The sequence below is a fragment of the Erpetoichthys calabaricus genome, chromosome 4, assembly GCF_900747795.2.
Source record: "Erpetoichthys calabaricus chromosome 4, fErpCal1.3, whole genome shotgun sequence".
Taxonomy (NCBI): Eukaryota; Metazoa; Chordata; class Cladistia; order Polypteriformes; family Polypteridae; genus Erpetoichthys; species Erpetoichthys calabaricus.
This window is the reverse complement of record NC_041397.2, coordinates 116632218-116654145: the sequence shown is the minus strand read 5'-3', so window position 1 is coordinate 116654145 and position 21928 is coordinate 116632218. Positions and strand designations below refer to the sequence as shown.

Here is a 21928-nt window from a genome sequence, read left to right as displayed (position 1 = left end):
GAAGGGAGCTTGTCAGGACAGGGATTCCATATGTCCATTACACTTGGACCCTGAAAAGTTTACTCCATAGTTATACACATAGCATCCATCCATCCATTATCCAACCCACTATATCCTAACTATAGGGTCATAGGGGTCTGCTGGAGCCAATCCCAGCCAACACAGGGCACAAGGCAGGAACAAACCCCGGGCAGGGCACCATCCCACCGCAGTACACTTAGCATGCTATTCAATAATTGTATCATATGTAGTATAGACAAAAGGGTTAAACTGTAATTGTTACCCTTAACTGAGGTCTAACGAAAGGCCAAGAATCCTAATATCTCTTTATCCATCTGTCCATTTTCTGAGTCTGCTTATATATTTATATTTATTAGTGCAAGAACATTGAATTTTAATGGTTCTCTAAACCAGGGGTAGGCAACGTCGGTCCTGGAGTGCCACAGTATGTGCAGGTTTTTGTTCCAACCCAGTTCCTTAACGAGAACTCAATTATTGCTGATGAAGCACATATTGCTTAAGTGACATTTTAATGCTTCATTTTAGTGGTCTCGCTTGTTAAGGTTCTTCAACCTTAATTGCTTATTTCAATCTTAAACTGCTGCATTCAGTGTTTTAATTGCTCCTTATCAGCAATAAGATGTAAAACAGGGGTAGGCAATGTCGGTCCTGGTGAGCCGCAGTGGCTACAGGTTTTCATTCAACCCAATTGCTTAATTAGAAACCAATCATTGCCAATCTCAGACCTTATTTAATTTTATGGCTTGTTAGTCTGTGCAATGTAAGGCTTTTATATCGTAGATTTTTTTCCTTTCCAAGGATATCATCCAAATGATTTGAAGCCTAAAACAGATCATTTTCAGTCTGTCACATTTTTCTATTAAGTGTTTTATTAAATCAAACCGTGCATGATGAACACACACAGATGTAATTGGAAAAAAGCTAGCTGGAGAACTGCTGGCTGCTTTGTCTTTTACATCTTATTGCTAATAAGGAGCAATTAAAACACTGAATGCAGCAGTTTAAGATTGAAATAAGCAATTAAGGTTGGAGAACCTTAACAAGCGAGACCACTAAAATGAAGCATTAAAATGTCACTTAAGCAATATGTGCTTCATCAGCAATAATTGAGTTCTCGTTAAGGAACTGGGTTGGAACAAAAACCTGCACATACTGTGGCACTCCAGGACCGACGTTGCCTACCCCTGCTCTAAACTATGGGCACCTGCCTGTAAATCTTCAGGATATGACACTGACCTGAATAATATCATTTTCAACCTTTCAAGGCTGCTCTAACTTCAGAGACTGATTTCGAATTAGATCTGGAAAATTAACAGACCGCATACATGAAAGCCCAGGTCCAGGGAATAGCATTAACAGGTCAACTTGTAAGGATATATCACTTCTTAACAATGTCATTTCAGAATAAGAAATTAACTGATTTAGTTGCTCTTTGTTTTCAGCCAGACCCAGAATGCTCTGATTTTGTTGCCTGTGTCCTAATGAATACAACCTTTTAGTTTTTTTGTGATTTTGTTTTCTGCACATGGTGATTAATCTCAATTTGTTATTTGCCTTCTTCCACCGACTGTCAAGCTTTGGTCAGTATTTGTTTCTCTATCATTATAGTTAAAAGGAATGAGCAGACACATGGGTTTAAAGCCTATAAATAAGTGTTGAAACTATAACATGTACTGTGTAATGATAAATGCACTGATATTTTATATATTTGCAACTAAATTTGTCATCAAATGCAGTGTATTGAAAATGGGAGTGTAAGGAAAACTGCATGGGAATTAGAAAAACTGGTTTCTGATTGGTTTTGAATAAAGAAACCATGGTTGTTTGAACGAGAAAAAAAAAGTTACAACCACTAATTTTTTCTGTATTAAATATCCCTGACAGCCTTCTAAATTAAACATGAGTGACTGAGTGTGCTTACATGCACACCTACCCCATCTTTAACTATCTCTAACATTCACTTGTTTTAAACCCTTGCCATATTCATTACATGGATATGAGCAGGTGAAGCCAGTTCTGGTAGTACTGGACACAAGGCATGAAATGGACTCCAGCCTAAATCTCTAATGTAATTATTTTTAATTTCTATATAAATATTGGAGCATTTTATAAAAGTAAATGCTTGCCTTACATTCTCTAAATTTCCATGGAAAAAGTTGGACAGGTTAGGTGCTTTCGTCATAGGCAGAAATGCAGCTAAATATCTGGTTCTTCAGCTACTATGCCATGTTGCCTGCATGTTGCTGCTGTGGACTGTGAGGCTGAATATGCAGTTCAAGTCATTTATTATTTCTTTCTCATAGTTTAACATAGTAGGGGAAGACGTTGGATTTTAATCTACTGTTTTACATTAAGGTGTCAATTGTATTCATTGTAATTCTAGACACTGCATTTTAATGATTTCATAATTTGTACTTCTTGCTATGACTGGTATCTAGGTCACACTTATAGGTAATCTAACGTAAACACAGTTGAAATATCTGACAATGACACCCAGTTTTATTAAGAGTCTGGAAACTCTTGAAATTGAAAAATAATAGCACGCAGGTTTCTTTAAATTGGGCGGTGAGTAAACACACAATGAAAGACATGGCAGCAATTTCAAGAAAAGCAACAGTAATTTGTAATACACCAGACAATATAAAATCCACCAAGAAGATCAAAGTAGATAAGAGTCTAAAAATATCAGGGGTGAAAACCTTTTAGAAAAGAGAGCACACTGAATCAGAAGAGGCGAAGAGTGTTCTGGAAACAGTAAAGCAGTTAAGATGGCAGCCCAGGGAGAACCTCAAGTTCAGTTTAAGCTTCATCTAGTTGAAGATTTTGGTACTGGAAAAACTACGTTTGTGAAACATCACTTGACAGGAGAGTTTGAAAAAAAAAATGTATGTAGCAGCTTTTGGAGTTGAAGTTCACCTGCTGGTGTTTCAAACAAATAGTGGGCCTACTAAATTTAATGTCTGGGATACTGCTGGTCAAGAGAAATTTGGAGAGTCTTAGGCATGGATATCTTATTCAGGCTCAGTGTGTCTGATGTAACGTCAAGGGTAACATAAAAAAATGTTCCTAACTGGCACAGGTTTGTGAGAATATCCCTATTGTCTTGTGTGGCAATAATTTGTAATCGTTAAAGACATATATCAGAATCATTTTTAAACTTTTATGTTAGACATGCTTGTTAAAAGTGTTTATCTTTACAAGGGTTTTCTAATGAAGATACTTTGATAAAAATGTTCAGTTTGAAATGTTTCATCCTTTTTATACACCTTATCTTTGAAATCAATATCTTGCCTATTTATTTGAGCTGAAGTAAAGAAGCAGTCTGTCCCATCTACTGTATGTACTAAACACAGTGTTGTAGGCTGCATACACTATGCAATAAATTACACATTACCTTAATTTATTAGAAAAGCAAAACAAGCTGTGGAGTAAATGAGACTAAGTTCAGAAGCAATTAAAAGAACAATTAAGCATATAATTTAGTTAATGGCAAAAGTTAGCTTATGATTAAAAACTCACTTGCTCTAAAACCCACAGGCACTACAGCCCTCACAAGATTGGGGCATGCAAACCTTTGCTTTTAAGTATTCTACAGACTACGTTATTAAGAGGCATAATATTAGTATAGAATTAATTGACCTGAAAACACACATTTCTTGTGTTGACCAACCAAGAATAAATTTAAATGGTTGAAAGCTCTGGCTCATATCAGTTAATTCTGTTAAAAAATACTACAAGTTTGCCCTAGTTCTTCTTGCTTACTATAGCCTTTGAGAACACTCTTTTCCAAAATTTTCAAGCAGCAGGATGGAACCCTTGGGCATTATTTTTCTTATCTAATTTTGATTTGTTTATCTTTGCATTTAATTACTTCTTTGACATCATGTAAAGCACTTTGAGCTACATCGTTCGTATGAAAATGTGCCATAGAAATAAATGTTGTTGTTGTTGCTGTCACTGATGTGGCTTACAGATCTGAAACACGTACCATCATGTGACAGCCTTATCATTTCACTTTATTCATTCATATCGTTTCAAGAATAGTATGTTGACAATCTACTAAAAACAAAAAATAACCATTCCCTGCTCCACGCTTTTACCTTCAAGTTCTTCAAATTTCTGATTTTATTGTGTCATAATATGTAGTCCTAAATTATGTGTTTCTGCTGATGAATACAAAAATGAATGTGAAATAACTAATTATTTAAATATTCCATCCAGTCTCAGTTTGATTCATCAATTGTATCTGATGACCCCAATATAGGCTTAAGATGATTATGACCCTACATGGGATTATGTGGTTTAAATACTAGATGCAAGAACATAAGTATAACCTCCCCTCCACTCAGTGTTGAAAAAGGCCTCTTTTGATGTAAATTGTGGGCTTAACACCATTAAGATGCCAGCTTTACACATACAGTATGCATATTTCCCCCCCATTCTTCCCTTTTCCTCATGTTTGATGGAAACCCTTGGGAAATTCATTGCCTGATCCATACTCTTCAATCAATCAATCAATCAAGCAATCAGTTAATCAATCATTATTTTGCACAGCATCATTCATATAGTACACCATCACCATGTTCATTAGAATATAAGCAGGCATTTGTTTCAAAATACACAGAGAATACAATAAGTTTCATATACATGTTACAATTAAACCGAAGTTTACATAAGTAAAACTGTATAGTACATTGGAGAGGATGAATGGGTGGGATTTTTGATAGATGTGATATCCAGGTTTGGACTAATCCGCTGCAGAACAATGACATTTTGTTTTTTTAAGTCATTCTAATAAGTCTTTGGCTGTATGCTTTGGGTCATTGTTCTGTTAGAAAAGTAATCTGCTTTCAATTTACAGAGTTTTGAAGATATTTTTCCTAATGTCTGTAAGTTATTGGATTTATTTTTCCTTTATACCACAGTATGATGAAGACAGTACAATACCTACCCATTAGTAAATTTCTTAATATCATAGTGTTGTCATCTGAGCGGTGCCATTTATGAAAGTTAAGGGATCACGTGCTCTGGACAATGAGAGGGAGGGCCGTTGAAGTATGATAATAATAATGTCCAAGTTTTTCAATTTTTTACTTTTTCCCACTTTTTGTATTTGCTGTTATATTCTATGAACTGTTCTCCCAGTTTACATTAGGAAGATCAGAGATCAGTTCAGGTTACTGGAAAACTAGTATTCAAAAATTGGCATCCACTGTAATTTCTGAATACAAAAACCTGAACGTTGGTTGCATGTTGTACTTTTTTTTTTGCAACAGATCTTTAAACATGTAGACCCAGTGAAAGATGACCAGGACTCTGGCTATAGACACAATGCTTTATTCAGTATTTTACATTTATTTTTAATTTCATTAATTGTCTGGGTGGAGTGTGCATGTCTCCCTTTGTCTGCATGGGGTTTCTTCCTGTTATTCTTTATTTTCTCACACGTCACCAAAAAGGTGTGATTTAAGTTAATTGGTGATTCCAAATTGGCCCTGTATAGGTGTGTGTGTCTGAGAGGAACCTGTGTTTGACTGACATTGACTGGCTACTGCTTTGGGCTTAATGCTGCTAAGAGAGGCTTTGCCCCCCTTTACCCTTAATTGGATTAAACATGTTTGAGAATGTTATGTTGTGCTATGTTAGTAGGATGAATGTAATTTTGTTTTTTTCTGAATATTGTAGAGTTTTTCATTCAGGACAATGACATATAAACCAAATTCAATTTGATATGACAGCAAATGTAAACACAATCATTGTGAAAAAGGCAGATGAGGCAGGACAAATCCAAAACCTTTTTAGGCATTTCATTTATCTCTATTTTCCCATTGGTAAATAATTTGGCTGTTTGACAAACAAAACAAATATCCACAGGCACATAAGACATTGTGGGTCATGTATTGATTTTAGAAAAATGTACTTATAACTTTTTTTGACACTAGGAACACAATGTTCATCCTACAAATAAAATGGATTGCAGTTGTTTTCAGCACTTTCTTCTATAAAGAACAAATCCCTGATTAATTGACGGGGCAGATATCTTGGGGAGACACCTACTGTATTTTATCTTCAACACTTTCATTATGTCCGTGTCTAGAAAGTTGTCTGTTAGCTGCACTCTGCAGCAATCAATATGTTATCATTTGGACAATAGTCTTTACAATATATCCTGCTGCTTGAAGGGAGAACCTTTTGTTTTTATAAAAGCTTTCCTTTTTGAAGATTCAGGCTGTTTATAGCAAAAGGTGCTTAATGGCGTGATTAACTTTTACTTCAGCTTTCCAAGTAAGAAAGATCTCTGCTACATCCCTCAAACCAGATGGTTCAGAAGCCCTGGAAATGTAATGTCAAAGCACTTGTTAGCATACTCTGTTACACACAACAGCTGAGAATCCATCAATTTTCAAAGTCTGACCCGCTGGCCACCAGAGTTTATCCTGGCAGCAGCATATTAAAAGCAAAATAGCAATTAATCAATCTCTGTTTCCTGGATAAATGTCATCCCAAAGCACTTTACTTTAACAATATAAAGTAATTCATCTTTCATAAATACAGTACAAGGGGTGCACTTATAGAGCACAGGCAAACTAGGTGACTTTCTCAGGGTCAAATATCCATCTGCCCATTTTTGTAATCTGCCTAATCAATATTAAGGGTCAGTGAGTGCACACATACAACCTAGCAGCAGTGGATGAAAGGCATCAAAGGACCATGGGAAAGTTGATTATTTGTTATTTAAAGACCACAAACTCAGCCATGCACAAAATTTAAAGTAACCACTCATCCAGACAGCATCTTGTTAGGCTCTAGGAGGAAACCTGACTCCGCAGTTCAAGGCAAAGTTTTGAATCCCTAGCCAATGGAAAGGCAGATCTCTTATCATATACTGGATTAGATAGATAGATAGATAGATAGATAGATAGATAGATAGATAGATAGATAGATAGATAGATAGATAGATAGATAGATAGATAGATAGATAGATAGATAGATAGATAGATAGATAGATACTTTATTAATCCCAAGGGGAAATTCACATAATTACATAATTTCACATTACTAATTGTACCATGCTGATCATATACTTCTTTTGGCTGCTGCTGTTAGAGCTCATCACATGGGATCATCTTTTTCTATATCTTCCTGTCTTCTGCATCTTGCTCTGTTACACTCAACACCATGTCATGCCCCCTCTCACCACATCCATAAACCTTCTCTTAGGCCTTCATCTTTACTTATACTTACTTATCATATGCTATATACTTATATACCATATACTTATCATATACAAGATTACTAATTATACCATACATTAGAAAAAAAGGTAATCCATTATTTTTGCTTGCTTATTCCACTCAGGCTCATAAGGAAAAAGAGCTTAGACCAGCTGCAGAAAACATGAGGACTAAAAAGTGTAGTTCAGTTTAACTTTGCAAAATCTGCTTTAAGAAAGAGCAGAGAGTTTTTTTAGCTGTACCTTCTTTATACTTGACTTTATCTGAATACATTATGTAATTTCATATGCAAGTGAGCCCATCCACATTAGGTGGAAATTCATCACGGTAGGTGTGAGCTAAATAAAGCCAGAATTATTTAGAATAATGGCAGCTGTGATGTGCCTATTGATTAAATGCACGTTTTTCCACTGCTCTTCTCTTGAGGAAAGAAACTAAGTTATTAAGGTCATTTAAATAGCAATGCATAGTTAGATACAGTGCTGTAAAATGGTCTTGTGAAATTTGACATTAACCCTCATGTTTTGTTGACACTGCCTGTACAGTTCAAGAAACATTGAGAATCTTTTTGTTGCTGTTGTTTCCCAATGTTTCTTTCACTTGGAGAGCCTGCTCTTTTTGGCAAATTATTCCATCTAACTGGTAATTCTATGTGCTCCTGTTAAAATTAATGTTCCACTTGTGGCTGATGTGTACCAGCAAGGATCCTGTGGACATGTTTATTTGTGCTTAAGTGTTGCTGAAGCTAATCTACATTACCTCTCCTCTGGGGCATGGGATTTGTTATGCAATAAGGGTTACAGTAAAGTATAGTAATTATCGCCAGAAGTCCTCTGTAATTTTAGTCTTGTCCAAGTCGTTGAAATATCAGAATTTTTCTGCATGGGATTGGTTTAACCTGGAATTATTTTTTACAGACTTTTTATAGAAGGTAAAAGGCTCTGCAATCTTTACTGAGAAATGAACACACAATCCGTAAAAAGTTATTGACATAAGCACTTTGGATGAAACTTAAATTACTGAGGTAATAACTAGTTTAACTAACCTCCTGGTGCAAAACTAATCCCACCCAAATAGGCATAAGTTAGGTACAGTCAGTGTTTGTGATTGAAACCATTTCAACTAATGGCAAGAGGAATGTGAAGCCAGACTGAAAGAACTGGCTTGTTTCTAATATTTTTAGGATACTCTGTCAGTGAGTGTTGTACAGTGAGGCAACCCATCATTCTAAGGAAACTAGGACTCTCCTGAGCTTTCTTCCTTGGCATAATAGAAATATTCATCCTGTTGAACAGAGAAAAAGTTGCAACAAAATGGGAACTAAAGGAGAAAAAATATCATCTCTGGGAGGGGTTCTCAGTCTCAGTCCTGGGGACCCTCTGTGGCTGTAGGCTTTTGTTCCAACCACATTCACAATCAGTGATAATAACTGATCTCATTTAATTAGCTTGTCTTTTTTCTTTTCTCTTATTCTACATTCAGAAAAGCACAATATTTACAATTATAAAATATTTAGAAGTATTTCTAGTTTTTCAGTGTCTTTAAATGCTGAACTCATTTGTTTCCTGTTATTTGACTTTTTTCTGTGCAGTTTGCTTCTTTCGTTGTATCTTAATAATAACAATTAAAACAGAGCAGAGCAGACAACTGGGAAAACGCACTGAATAATGAAAGGCTGCAACTACTTTATAGCGTTAGACCCACTAATTAGTAAATAATGGATTAAAAAACTACAAAACCTGGAAAAGAACAATGAAAATCAGGATCAAAATATTGTTAAAAACTAAAAACTACATATAACTGTTTATTACATTTTAATAAAAAATTTACCAAACTTAGTTTTGTAATTTTTATATTGACTCCAAAACACAGAAGCTGGGTAATAACAGATCACTTCATTACGCTATTGCAGCCCAATTAAAAACTGAAGTTGGAACAAAAACCTGCAGCCACATTGGGTCCCCGGGACTGAGACTGAGAACCACTAATCTAGGGGATGGATAAAGAAATCCACTCTACAACAACGACAAAAAAATCCATCAAGTGTATAAATTAGTCGAGGCAAGTGGCCTGTAACTATGGTTTTAGTTTGTTGTCTTTGACCCCTTCTAATGACCATTTTCTACATGTTTCAAAAGTAAATGTAAATGCTTATTTATGATAGCCTTTGTATTTTTGCCCCTTTCTGTAAATGACTGAGAGGCTGTGCCCTGTGACAGTGGGATAACATAAAACATTTTAACAAATGTCATTTTTAATGTGGAAGATTCTTTTAAGTACATTGTGTTTAGCCCAAATAACCTCACTTTACTGTAAGATGACATATAAAAATTAAAAGTGAGAAACTGGGATAATTGAAATGTCAACACTAGCCAAGAAAACTAATAATCTAAGCCATTACTCTATTGGAACTGTTGTAGCACAGTGGGAAAGGAAATGAGCCGACCTTGAAATACCAGGTCACAGATTTAGATCCCATCTTTAAGTCCAACCTTTATTTTCCTTATGTAACAATCTGTCCATTTCCTGTATCAGTTGATTGAGGTAATGTATCTGTTTCCAATGTATATTAACAACAGGGATGATCACTGAATATTTTCTTGATCCCATCTTCAGGTCCAAGCTTTATTTCCTGGGAACATCATGCTCAAGCCAGAAACCAGGAGATAGGAAGATGATTTTCATCTCACAACTGACTATGATTTTGAAATAAATCCAGTTTTTAATTATTATCATAATTGATTGCGTTTCCTATTATTAATATCATGTGGGTTTAACAACAGCAACAAAAAGGAGGTATTTGACTTTTATTTCAACAAACCAATGGACTCCTTTATATATCATTAAGCTACATGCCCCCTGACATCACTCACCCCAATGATTGGCTCAATAAAAGTCAGAAAATGAAAAGTGACAACTGGCGACTGATGAGTGGAAACTCAGTATTGATGAGTATGGCATGACATATGATAAGTGAGTAGTGATGCGTGACGAGTGACTACTTATACATGATATGGAGCAATACTGATGTTTGATGAGTGGAAAAGCGAAAAATGACGATGTTCTAAAATAGACACAGTACCGTTGATGGAGCACCAGTATCATAATTTATATTTCTTTTATTCATTTGTTTTCTAGACTTATTTATTCCATTATATAGCTGTAAATCGAGTAACCAGTTCATTGCAGAACCATATGAGGCCTTTACATTGGAAATGTTGATTTCTTAAGTACAATTTGAAACATTGTTGGGTAAAAAAAAGAACAAAATGGATTTTAAAAACAAAGTACATAAATACAGAGAAGGGACTTGGGATCCCAATTGTGTATATAATAAAATTCATTAAGACACTACCAGTGTTGCACTTTTGCAAGTAGAAACACGTTTGATCATCTGGGGCAATTCTTGAGCCCAACAGGGATTTGTATGAATACATCAGCTAGAAGTGGGCCGAGAGGTAACAGAATTTCACAAGAGGTTATGAATCTTCTGTTGGGTTAGTGAGAGGGAGAGATGAAAGCATAAAGACACATAAATCCTCTGGCCTTTCATACGATTTCTTTTATGGTCTTCTTGGCATTGTCCAAGTGGCCTTGTGAGAATAACCATATCCTTAGCAAGCTCTAAACAGTGTGCAGAATTATAGTACAGCATATCAGAATGTACAAAACCTGAAATACAGAGCATAGAAACTTAAACATTTAGGAATAACTGTGTTAAACAACAGCAGTCAGACAGGCAGGTGGCCACAGCTGTTCATGACAGTTTTGACTAAAATTATTGGGATGAAAACAAATGGTATGGCTAGACTCCTTAATTTAAACAACTAAAATAATTAATAAATCAGAGCCAAAATGAAGGACATAATTCACTGTTAAAGAGCAGAACAGAAGTTGTAACCAGAGATCAACCAATAACACTACATTTTTTTTTTTGGGCTTATCTACTACCTTAGACAACCAGGAAGTACGCAATGTTGACCTTTATATCACTGTGGTTATTGTTGTCACAGATTACACAATCCCAGTCATTGTGACTGCCATCAACAATAATCTGAAAATGCCGGTGGCCTTGAGAAGAATTAAATAATGTTACAGAAGAATATTACTTGCTTTTAACCATGCTAAAAATGCTAAAAAAACAAAAAGAAGATTATGACAATAACAATGTATAGGAAGGTTCTACATACATCTGTTGATTTATCGCATTGTATGATAACACTGGTGTGTCTTTGAAAATGATCCATTTAGAAATTGAGACCCGGATAAGCTGCTCCTTCCAATGACCCAGAAATGGAAAATGTCAATTGAGAAAATACATTTATAGGATATAAGTGAAATGGCAAGGTCTGGCCACTTTTTTCTGGTTTACTGTTGTGTTAATTAAGCACTCTCCTTTTATTTCCAATTTCTCTGAAGTCATTGGTGAAAAAAATTTGTCCCTCATTCATTCACTCATTCATATAATCTGTACATTTGATTGCAACACTATGGTCATTTCTAAGCTGTTACAAATATTAATAACATCTTAAAAAACTATTGTCCTTGAGGCAGTACTAGGTGCTTTGTAGTTGTAATTTTAATACTAACAAATAAAGATATACAGCTTAAGCTTACTGGTGGCTTACTGGTGGTAACTGTTTCACTTTCAAATATAACATCAGCACTGTTTATCACATATGTACAGCACTGTGCAAAAGTTTTAGGCAGGTGTGAAAAAATGTTGCAAACAAAGAATGCTTTCAGAAATATAAATAATGATTGTTTATTGTTATCAATTTACAAAATGCAAAGTGAGCGAACAAAAGAAAAATCTAAATCAATATTTGGTGTTACTACCTTTTGCCTTCAAACCAGCATCAATTCTTATAGGTACACTTGCACAAAGTCAGGGATTTTGTAGGATTATAGTCGATATGATATATAGTGTATGATCAACCAATTATACCAAACAGGTGCTAATGATCATCAATGTCACACGTAGGTTGAAACACAGTCATTAACTGAAACAGAAACAGCTGTGTAGGAGGCTTAAAACTGGGTGAGGAACAGCCAAACTCTGGTACCAAGGTGAGGTTGTGGAAGACAGTTTCATGTCATGGCAAGATTGAGCACAGCAACAAGACACAAGGTAGTTCTACTGAATCAGCAAGGTCTCTCCCAGACAAAGATTTCAAAGCAGACTGGGGTTTCAAGATGTGCTGTTCAAGCTCTTTTGAAGAAGCAGAAAGAAAAGGGCAACGTTGAGGATCGTAGACGCAGTGGTCGGCCAAGGAAACTTAGTGCAGCAGATGAAAGACACATCAAGCTTATTACCCTTCGAAATCGGAAGATGTCCAGCAGTGCCATCAGCGCAGAACTGGCAGAAACCAGTGGGACCCAGGTACACCCATCTACTGCCTGGAGAAGTCTGGCCAGAAATGGTCTTCATGGAAGAGTTGCAGCCAAAAAGCCATACGTCCCACGTGGAAACAAGGCCAAGCAATTCAAGTATGCACGAAAACATAGGAACTGGGGTGCAGAAAAATGGCAGTAAGTGCTCTGGACTGATGAGTCAAAATTTGAAATATTTGGCTGTTGCAGAAGGCAGTCAATAATGAGTGTCTGCAGGCAACAGTGAAGCATGGTGGAGGTTCCTTGAATGTTTGGGGCTGCATTTCTGCAAATGGAGTTGGAGATTTGGTCAGGATTAATGGTGGTCTCAATGCTGAGAAATACAGGCAGATACTTATCCATCATGCAGTACCATAAGGGAGGCATATGATTGGCCCCAAATTTATTCTGCAGCAGGACAACGACCCCAAACATACAGCCAAAGTCATTAAGAACTATCTTCAGCATAAAGAAGAACAAGAAGTCCTGGAAGAGATGGTATGACCCCTACAGAGCCCTGATCTCAACATCATCAAGTGTGTCTGGAATTACATGAAGATACAGAAGGATGTGAGGAAGCCTAGTAGTTAGTAGTAGTTAGTTCTCCAAGATGTTTGGAGCAACCTACCAGCCGAGTTCCTTCAAAAACTGTGTACAAGTGTACCTAGAAGAATTGATGCTGTTTTGAAGGCAAAGTGTGGTCACAACAAATATTGATTTGATTTAGATTTCTCTTTTGTTCATTCACTGCATTTTGTTGATTGATGAAAATAAATGATTAACACTTCCATTTTTGAAAGTATTCTTTGTTTACAGCTTTTTTTCACACCTGCCTAAAACTTTTGCACAGTACTGTATGTCTAGCTGCAGATTGTCTGCAAGAAAGCAGTTAAAAAGGGGACTCTGGGTTGGCTGAGTGTGCCAAATGGCAGTTGACACAATGATGAGTCACAATATTAAAACCATCAAGTGAAAATTGCGCATATAATGAAATGTACATTCCTTGCCCACTGAAAAGAATTCTCTATGTTTTACAGTTGAAAGGCTGATGATATACTGTATACAGTATTTTATATTTTTTCAAGAAAATTTAACTCTGGAAAGGACTCCATCTGTTCCCAAAAGAATAGATTTTAGTCTTCCATAATGCTGCATTGTAAATGAAAAGATATGAAAAATAAGTAATATAATGACTGAAAACTAAATGGATCAAGTAGGCCATCATGGCAGCTCTCTACCCCAGTAGGCAAATGTTGTACTTCTGTATCTAAATAACTAAAAAATAATACACAAAAAGAAATGTTAAAATACAATTGAACAAATGTAACACAACAAAATCTGGGTCTGATTTACGAGGTTTAAACTCCTATCTGTTTTACTGACTCCAGTTTCGATGGTATGCTTTTTGAATAATAAGAACTGAGAAAGTGTGGCCACCAGCGGCGCTCCAGCTCCCCAATACCTGACATAAAGGCTCGGACAGAAGTATAAGAGCAAAGAGGATTTATTATGGGAAACTCTTCTCATGTATGCGTTTCCCACCACAGCCACAGTACACAGCACTCAGCAATACTTTGTCTTCTATTCTCTGTGTGTCTCTTTCTCACTGCCTCCTCCACTCAAGCTTTGTCCTCTTTCCTCCTGACTCCGACTCCCAGAACAGTGGCAGGCAGCTCCTTTTATGTCCCACCTGGAAGGACTTCCCGCATTCAAAAGCTGTTGTTCAGAAGCACTCCCACGTGAGATTAGAGCCCAACAAAGCAGGGCTTCCCAGTCCTTGAAGCACCCCCTGGCAGCACCCATGGAACCCAACAGGGTTAAGCCAACAAACTCCAAGTCTCATGATGCCCTATAGTAGACCATGGCACTGCTGCAACCAATGGGGGCTGCCATCTAGCCGTCCTTTGGAGACAATGCCCCGTGCATGCTGTCTCGTCATGTCCTTCCATCTTGAGGACATCCCAGACAAGAGTAACATAGTAAGAAACAAGCCAAGTTCAGCAGCAAAAAAATGCCATCTAGCTTCAAAATGATATCACAAAACTAACACTCTAAGACCTATAACAAAAGCTAGAATTCTTTAACCAGAAAGACAATAATCAAGGATTTTAGTTTGCATTCTACATAGGATAATCTGTCAAAAAATTAACAAAACCTGCTAATTTGTTAGGATGGATGGGTCACCCACTTTCCCATCACAAAACCACACACAAGCACAGCTCATTCTATCTCCAATGTCCCTCTACTCTCTAAAAACACTGGGATCTCTTTCTTTCAACCTTTGAGATTCCACCACTTTCTTATCCCAACTTTCTGAAGCTGTCTTTTTGTGGTGGCATTAAAACCCCATCCATGCCTTTCATTTGTTAAGGACCAGGCTAGATCTTCCTCTAGTAGCCTCTTAGTGTCACTTCAGTTCTGATCCTGCAGTTTGCTTCAGCGAGTCTCCAAGTTACGTCCTCAGCACAGTACAAAAGATTCCATTTTGAGCCAATGTGAAGTTTTGCCTCTTCTGGCATTCATTTCTTGACCTCATTGTCTCTTTCTCTTACATACAGTATATGTCAATGCCCCTTTATTTAGCATATTCAGGGGTTACCAGGCCCTTTTTTAACACTGGTGTACATAAGACCAATATTGCTACAGCCAGTGTAATTCTAGAGGTTGTCTGGGGGATTGACTCCTACCCTTTTTCAAACTAGTTATTTCCTTGAGCCTTAAAGAACACCTTGTGAGGCAGACATTAAAGAACCATCCATCCATCCAGTTCTTAACAACACTGCTAATCCAATTCACGGTTAGAACATATCATAAAGCATCAGGAGAAATGTTGTAGCAAGTTCTGGATTACTCTCCAGTGCAATGAAGAGATACTCATTCATACTGGGGATAATTATAAATCACCAGTTAATCTAACTTGTATATATTTGGGAAATGAGAGAAAAATCTGACTACCAGGAAGTCAATCCACTCATGTGGGCAGAATGTACAAACTAAGCACAGTGCTCACGAAATGACTGGAACAGCACCAGTTGTTACCCCATCAATGTGCTGTCTACGGTTTAGATATGCAACTCTTCTTTTTTTCTGGTTTCAAAGTCATTATCATTATCTCTGAATCCATAACTAGAATGTGTAATAGCAATTACCTTGTCAGAATATTATTTTTCAGTTGTGCAATGCAAGTTTTTATAAAAGTGAGGAAGTAAAGCCTAAATATCAACATGTACAGCATATTTAACATAACATTTGTTTTTAAAATGTTGCTTTTTTACTTTATATTTATTATAATAAGTGCTTTAACTTATAAGGAAATTAAAATTTCTTTACATTATTCTTGTCCTGTAGGTGCTGCAACATGGTATTGACAACCACCAAGCAGTTGTGGCAGCGATAAATGTAACAGGAGAAGAGATCCTCCAAGATACTCCATCAGAAGACACTGGCATCTTTAAGGGGAAACTTGCCACTGTCAACAATCGGTGGCAGGAAGTGTGTCGCCTAGTGAATGAAAGACGAAAAAGGTATTTGCTTGCATGCTTGACAGATTTGTCATTATAGTTAAAAGCAAAATTTTATCTGCATGAATGCTTATTTTCTGTGTGGTTTCATTGTTACTGTTGTTATGATTATTATCATTTAGATTCTCTTTATTTTTATGTTTCATATACAACTTTACCCAACCTAACGTACAAAATCAGGAAGCATCACAGTTAAATATTTTCATTACTGAAAGCTGAGGTTTGGCCAAATGAGATGACTTGTTAGGAGAACGAAATGAGGTAATGTTGGACCAGTGACCTTGATGTTTAGAGTCCAAACTTCCAAGCATTCCACTGCACCATAGAGTCCACACAGTGTCCCTGGACTAAAGGTCTCATTAATTGTCTAACTAGATTGGTAAACCCAGCTTTTTAGTATGTGATATTTCATTTTTGGTAAAGTTAGAAAAGTTGTTTGAGAACAGCAAGAATTAATAAAAAATTATGTTACATCACCACAGCAAGAACTGTGAATAAATGATTTGTTTGTTGAAACTACCATTAATGAATTCGCCAACCTAATTTTTAAATCTCTTATGATGGAGTATGTAAAGCAACAACTAAAATTTAAGGGCAAAGTTATGAGCATGCTTATGCTCATATTTCTTTCCTCTGAAGTCCATCCATCCATTATCCAACCCGCTGAATCCAAACACAGGGTCATGGGGGTCTGCTGGAGCCAATCCCAGCCAACACAGGGCACAAGGCAGGAACCAATCCCGGGCAGGGTGCCAACCCACCACAGTTCCTCTGAAGTGGATTATTATTTTTTTTTCTCATAATGGATTTTTTTAAAACTAATTATTTGATCATTTTCTGTATATACTGTATACAAAAACAATATCTGGGAAAAGGCGATTCATTACACAAGGGACCTGAGTTCATTTGGTCAGTTTGGGTAATCTCTGCAGAGATGGAATGTTCTGCCAATGTCAGCTTAAGTCTGATTGTTCCAGTTTGTCTGCATCACCAAGACACACACTTTAGGTTGATTAATGCCTCTGGTCAGACATGAGTTGTGTTTGGATGCACACTGGGATGTATAGTCCCTATGCTGATGGGGCAAGCTCCAACTCCAAATGATGCTGCAATGGAAAAATCAAGTTTATAAAACTGATGGATGGAGTTGGTGCATCCTTCATGAAAATATAGACTTATTTGGTTGAGAGCATATTGGGAGATTTGTGTAGGCTGTGCACCTTAGATTGTCTCCTTGCCTTCAAGACACTTTTTGTGAACACCCACACTGAAGATTTTGGGAGTGAAGTTACCTTTATGTTATCTTACATAACCATCACTTTTTCCAACCTTACTTGCTAATTTAAGTTTACTTTTGTTTATATAATTCACTTTCTATAAATAACCAAATATACTATAGTTACAGTAAATTCTAAATAACATTTAATAGCACAGAAACAACTTCATGCAACAGAAATGAGATGTGTTTATGCATATATGTACATATTCTGTATTTTCTGTATAAAATAAAAGAGTTTATAAACAAAATATTCTTGTCTTGAATAAGAACAGCTGTAGTGTACAGTCACACCTTTATCGTGCCTATTGTAATATTATAATGTAAAAAATATTTGTTTTTATTTATTTAGTTAGTTAATAAACAAAATCAACGAGCAAGCTGATCGATTTATTAATTAATCAATCACATAAAACAACAATCAACAAACAAGCAAATTAATAAATGTGTAACTTTAATGCAAATCAGTATTCTGGTATTTCACACCATCTTCCACCACAACTCTTCTATTTAGGAATGTTTGTTGTAACACCTTTACAGTAAAGTTGACATCACTTAAGCTCTTTAATGAATATATTAGACTCACTGTTTTCTTGTTTCATCAAAGCTAACTGGAAGTTACCTTTTTTAGATCTGTGTGCTCAAGAATCATGTCTTTTTAAATAATTAATGAATGGTATCCCCATGTCTGAGGGTTTTTTTCCTTCAGTTCCGAAGATGCACATTTTTTTTTTCCTCAGCTATTGTTGAGGAAGATCCTGAACTTTTAGCACAATTCAAAACTTCTGTGAGGGAACCTGTATGTTTAATGGTAATGACTTTTATAGAGATAAAGATGAAGCTGAAGATGGAACTGAAGAATATGCAAAGGAATATGGAGAACGGTTTACCAGTTAAAAAGAAAAGTTTGAATATTGGTTTGATATGTAAAAATGTCCTGCTGTTTGAATGCCCCATAGAATGGAACAGAGTCTGTCCTACCAGCATCACGCATAAAGCAGGAACCAGTTTTGGATACAGCACTAGAATGTCAGAAGGAGCCATCACCCACACCCTCACACATACTTACAGTATACATGACAAGTTTAGAGATTTCAGTCAGTTTAACAGACATGTCTTTGAAGAAAGAGACAGAGTCAGAAGACAAAATCCATAAGGTACAAACTTCACAAAGACAATAAATTAGCTAGAGTCTGAAAGTACAGTTTTGGAGCTAACAATTATACCAACTTATTGTCTTATGCTTATGCCACTTTGAGGATATATTTAGGAACCTTAACATTTGGAGTGTGATAAGTGTAATTTAATGCTCAATCAAGAAATATTAAGAAGAGCAAAGCATTCATTACTAAATTATGATTTATATATATTTCCTATCTATCTAAGGTTTTCAGACACTACATATAGACATAAAGACCAGTGTGGTTAATTGTATTTTAGGTTCACATCAAGCTGGAAAACATTTCCCTCAAGCTGGCCTATAGACAGACAGACAGACAGACAGACAGACAGACAGACAGACAGACAGACAGACAGACAGACAGACAGATAGATAGATAGATAGATAGATAGATAGATAGATAGATAGATAGATAGATAGATAGATAGATAGATAGATAGATAGATAGATAGATAGATAGATAGATACTTCCCCATTCTTCTGGTCAGAATTTATAGAGATCCTCTAGGTTGGTGGGATGACATTTCTGGTCAGCAGTTTTCAAACAGTGCCACAGATTCTCAATAGGGTTAAGATAATGGCTTTGACTTGGTCATTCCAAAACATTCACTTTTCTGTTTCAGAGCCAGTCCAGTGTCACTTTGACCTTATGCTTAGGGTTATTGTCACGTTGAAAGATGAATCTTCTCCTAAGCCGTAGGTTCATAGCAGACTGGAACAAGTTCTCTTGCAATATTGTGCAGTATTTGTGTCCATCCATTGCCCCTTCAACTCTGACAAGGTTCCCAGTCCCAGTTCATGAAAAGCATCCACATAGCATGATGCTGCCTCTACCATAATTCACCATAAGTATATAAATTCTTGAGACATAGGCAGTGTCAATTTTACACCACACATACCTTTATTGAAGTCTGGCCAAAAAGTTCTATTTTGGGCTCATTTAACCATAAAACCTCCCACATCTTAAATGTGTCCTTCTCAAGCTTTGTAGCAAATGCCATACATGGTTTTAGGTGGGCCTTCTTAAGGAATTGCTTCCTTCTTGCTACCCTCCCATAGAGGCCTGTTGTATGGAGAGCTTTTGAAATTGTGGACCCATGCACATTCACTCAAATAGCATTGCACACTTCTGAGAGTGACAGTTGGACTTTTAGTAGCCAAATTGTGGACCCATGCACATTCACTCAAATAGCATTGCACACTTCTGAGAGTGACAGTTGGACTTTTAGTAGCCAAATTCTGGACCCATGCACATTCATTCAAATAGCATTGCACACTTCTGAGAGTGACAGTTGGACTTTTAGTAGCCTCTCTCACCAGTTGACATCTTGCCCTAATGTTTAGTTTTGAGGGACGGCCTTCCTTGTGCATTTCAGTAACTTAGGTCCTCGCATCAGTATAATGCTCCTTCGTCTTCATTTTTGCAATGACTGTCCAACAAAGACTATGGCCCTTACAAAGGGTGAATTTTAAATCCAGAGAGCTATAAAGGGCTTCCCTAGTTATGTTTAATTATGATCAAATGACTGATACCATTGTGTCGTTTGCGATTAATTTGTCATTTGTGTAAACCTGGAGCTTCCACGGCACAGAGGTTTAAATGCTTATGCAATCACTAACCTTTGATTTTTTCTACTTCAGTTAAATATCTGCAGAAAATGGTTTTGTTTTTCTTTGGTAATGTATTGTTACAGCATAAGAGATCACATTAAAATTCTGAATGGATAAATATATGTGCAAATATTTGTTCATGTAGAAAATTATAATGACCTTCAAGAGAATTGAATACTTTTGCATGCCAATTTAGATAGATAGATAGATAGATAGATAGATAGATAGATAGATAGATAGATAGATAGATAGATAGATAGATAGATAGATAGATAGATAGATAGATAGATAGATAGATAGATAGATAGATAGATACTTTATTTATACAGAGAAGGAATTTTGGCAATTTAGAAATATAGCTACTACTACTTGCCACATATTAACAACTACACTGAAAGTATACTTTAATTTGTAATCAACCGAATCCAGCTCTTCTTTCTTCTCTTTTTCATGTCTTATACCTTTCTTCTTACGCACCTGAATACATTATCTCAATCTGATTTGTGAGCTGTCACAATTATTCTGGCTCACGTTTGAAGCTTTATGTCTATACTTTGATTGGAAGGCTGGCCACAGATTTGATTTTGCATGTGTTGGTCTGCTGAGGCATCATTAACGTCATAATGATGAATGAAGCTTTGCTTTACCAGCCTGAATTAAGATATCAAATATCAACTGACTGACTACATCAGAAATATAAAATGAGAATAAATTTGTAATGAGAAACCTTTAGGTTAGTGACAGCTGTTGAGGTTAATCATATTTTTGTAAACGAGCCGCAAGGATTGACCATATCAGTGGCACCACAGCTGCTATAGTGGGAAGACAATTGCTTATAAACTTTAATCCTATTTAAAATCTGTAAACCATTGATTAAAAAATAGTGCATTCACCGTTTCATGCAAGGGAAAAATAGGCTCTAATCTGTATCATTCTTTTCTTTTATAAACCAAAAAGTAGAGCAATGTATTTCATATGTAATGATGTCCTTTACGTTTTTTTAAGGTAAGAGGAACCTATAAAACTAAACTGGTTCCCACTGACCTCTTCCCTTGTCTGCTGTTGCTATATTGCTTATAGGAGCTAATGGGTTGGGGTTGTTCAGCTAGATTGTCGGGTGCATGCAGACATTTACCAATGCTGAATTCACAGTGGACTGCATATAACAGAGCATTCTCACTCAAACAGCTGTGAACCACTTGACAGGATTATCCTATCTGTAAACATCTGGAACCCATCTTGCAACTATAGATCAGCACTAATCTCCATCAAGTACTGAGACTAGATGACTAAAGTTTAGCATTTTTAAGTCATGATGTCTGTGTTTCATTGGAACTGGCAATAAAGACAACTACCAAGCAATCACTAGTACAACCAAAAACACAGATGTGAGTTGCCATCTAAAATTGTAATGAAATGTAAGGTATTACAGACAGGAAGTGGAAATGTTAGATTTGAATACACAATGGTAAATACAACATATGAGAAAGATCTAGGAGTCATAGTGGAATCATCACTAGCTACATCAAGACAGTGTACAGAAGCTGTCAAGAAGGCTAAAACAACGTTAGGTTATATATCAGGAGTGGAGTTTAAAACAAGTGAGGTTATGCCTAAGTTATATAATGTGCTGGAGAGGCCTCACCTGGAGTACTGTGTGCAGTTTTAGTTAGAAAAAAAGACAGAGCATTATTAGAAAAAGTCCAGAGGA

At 36.3% G+C, this 21928-nt stretch overlaps 1 protein-coding gene across 13 annotated transcripts in view; it reads left to right on the top strand.

The window, feature by feature from the left end:
• Nucleotides 1-21928, top strand: part of dmd (dystrophin) — a 2688357-nt gene that overhangs the window by 1587789 nt on the left and 1078640 nt on the right. For all 13 annotated transcript variants that reach the window (XM_051926236.1, XM_051926244.1, XM_051926242.1 and 10 more), the window contains one exon: nt 15978-16153. In XM_051926236.1, the coding sequence (XP_051782196.1) occupies nt 15978-16153 (176 nt within the window). The remainder of the gene's footprint in view (nt 1-15977; nt 16154-21928) is intronic.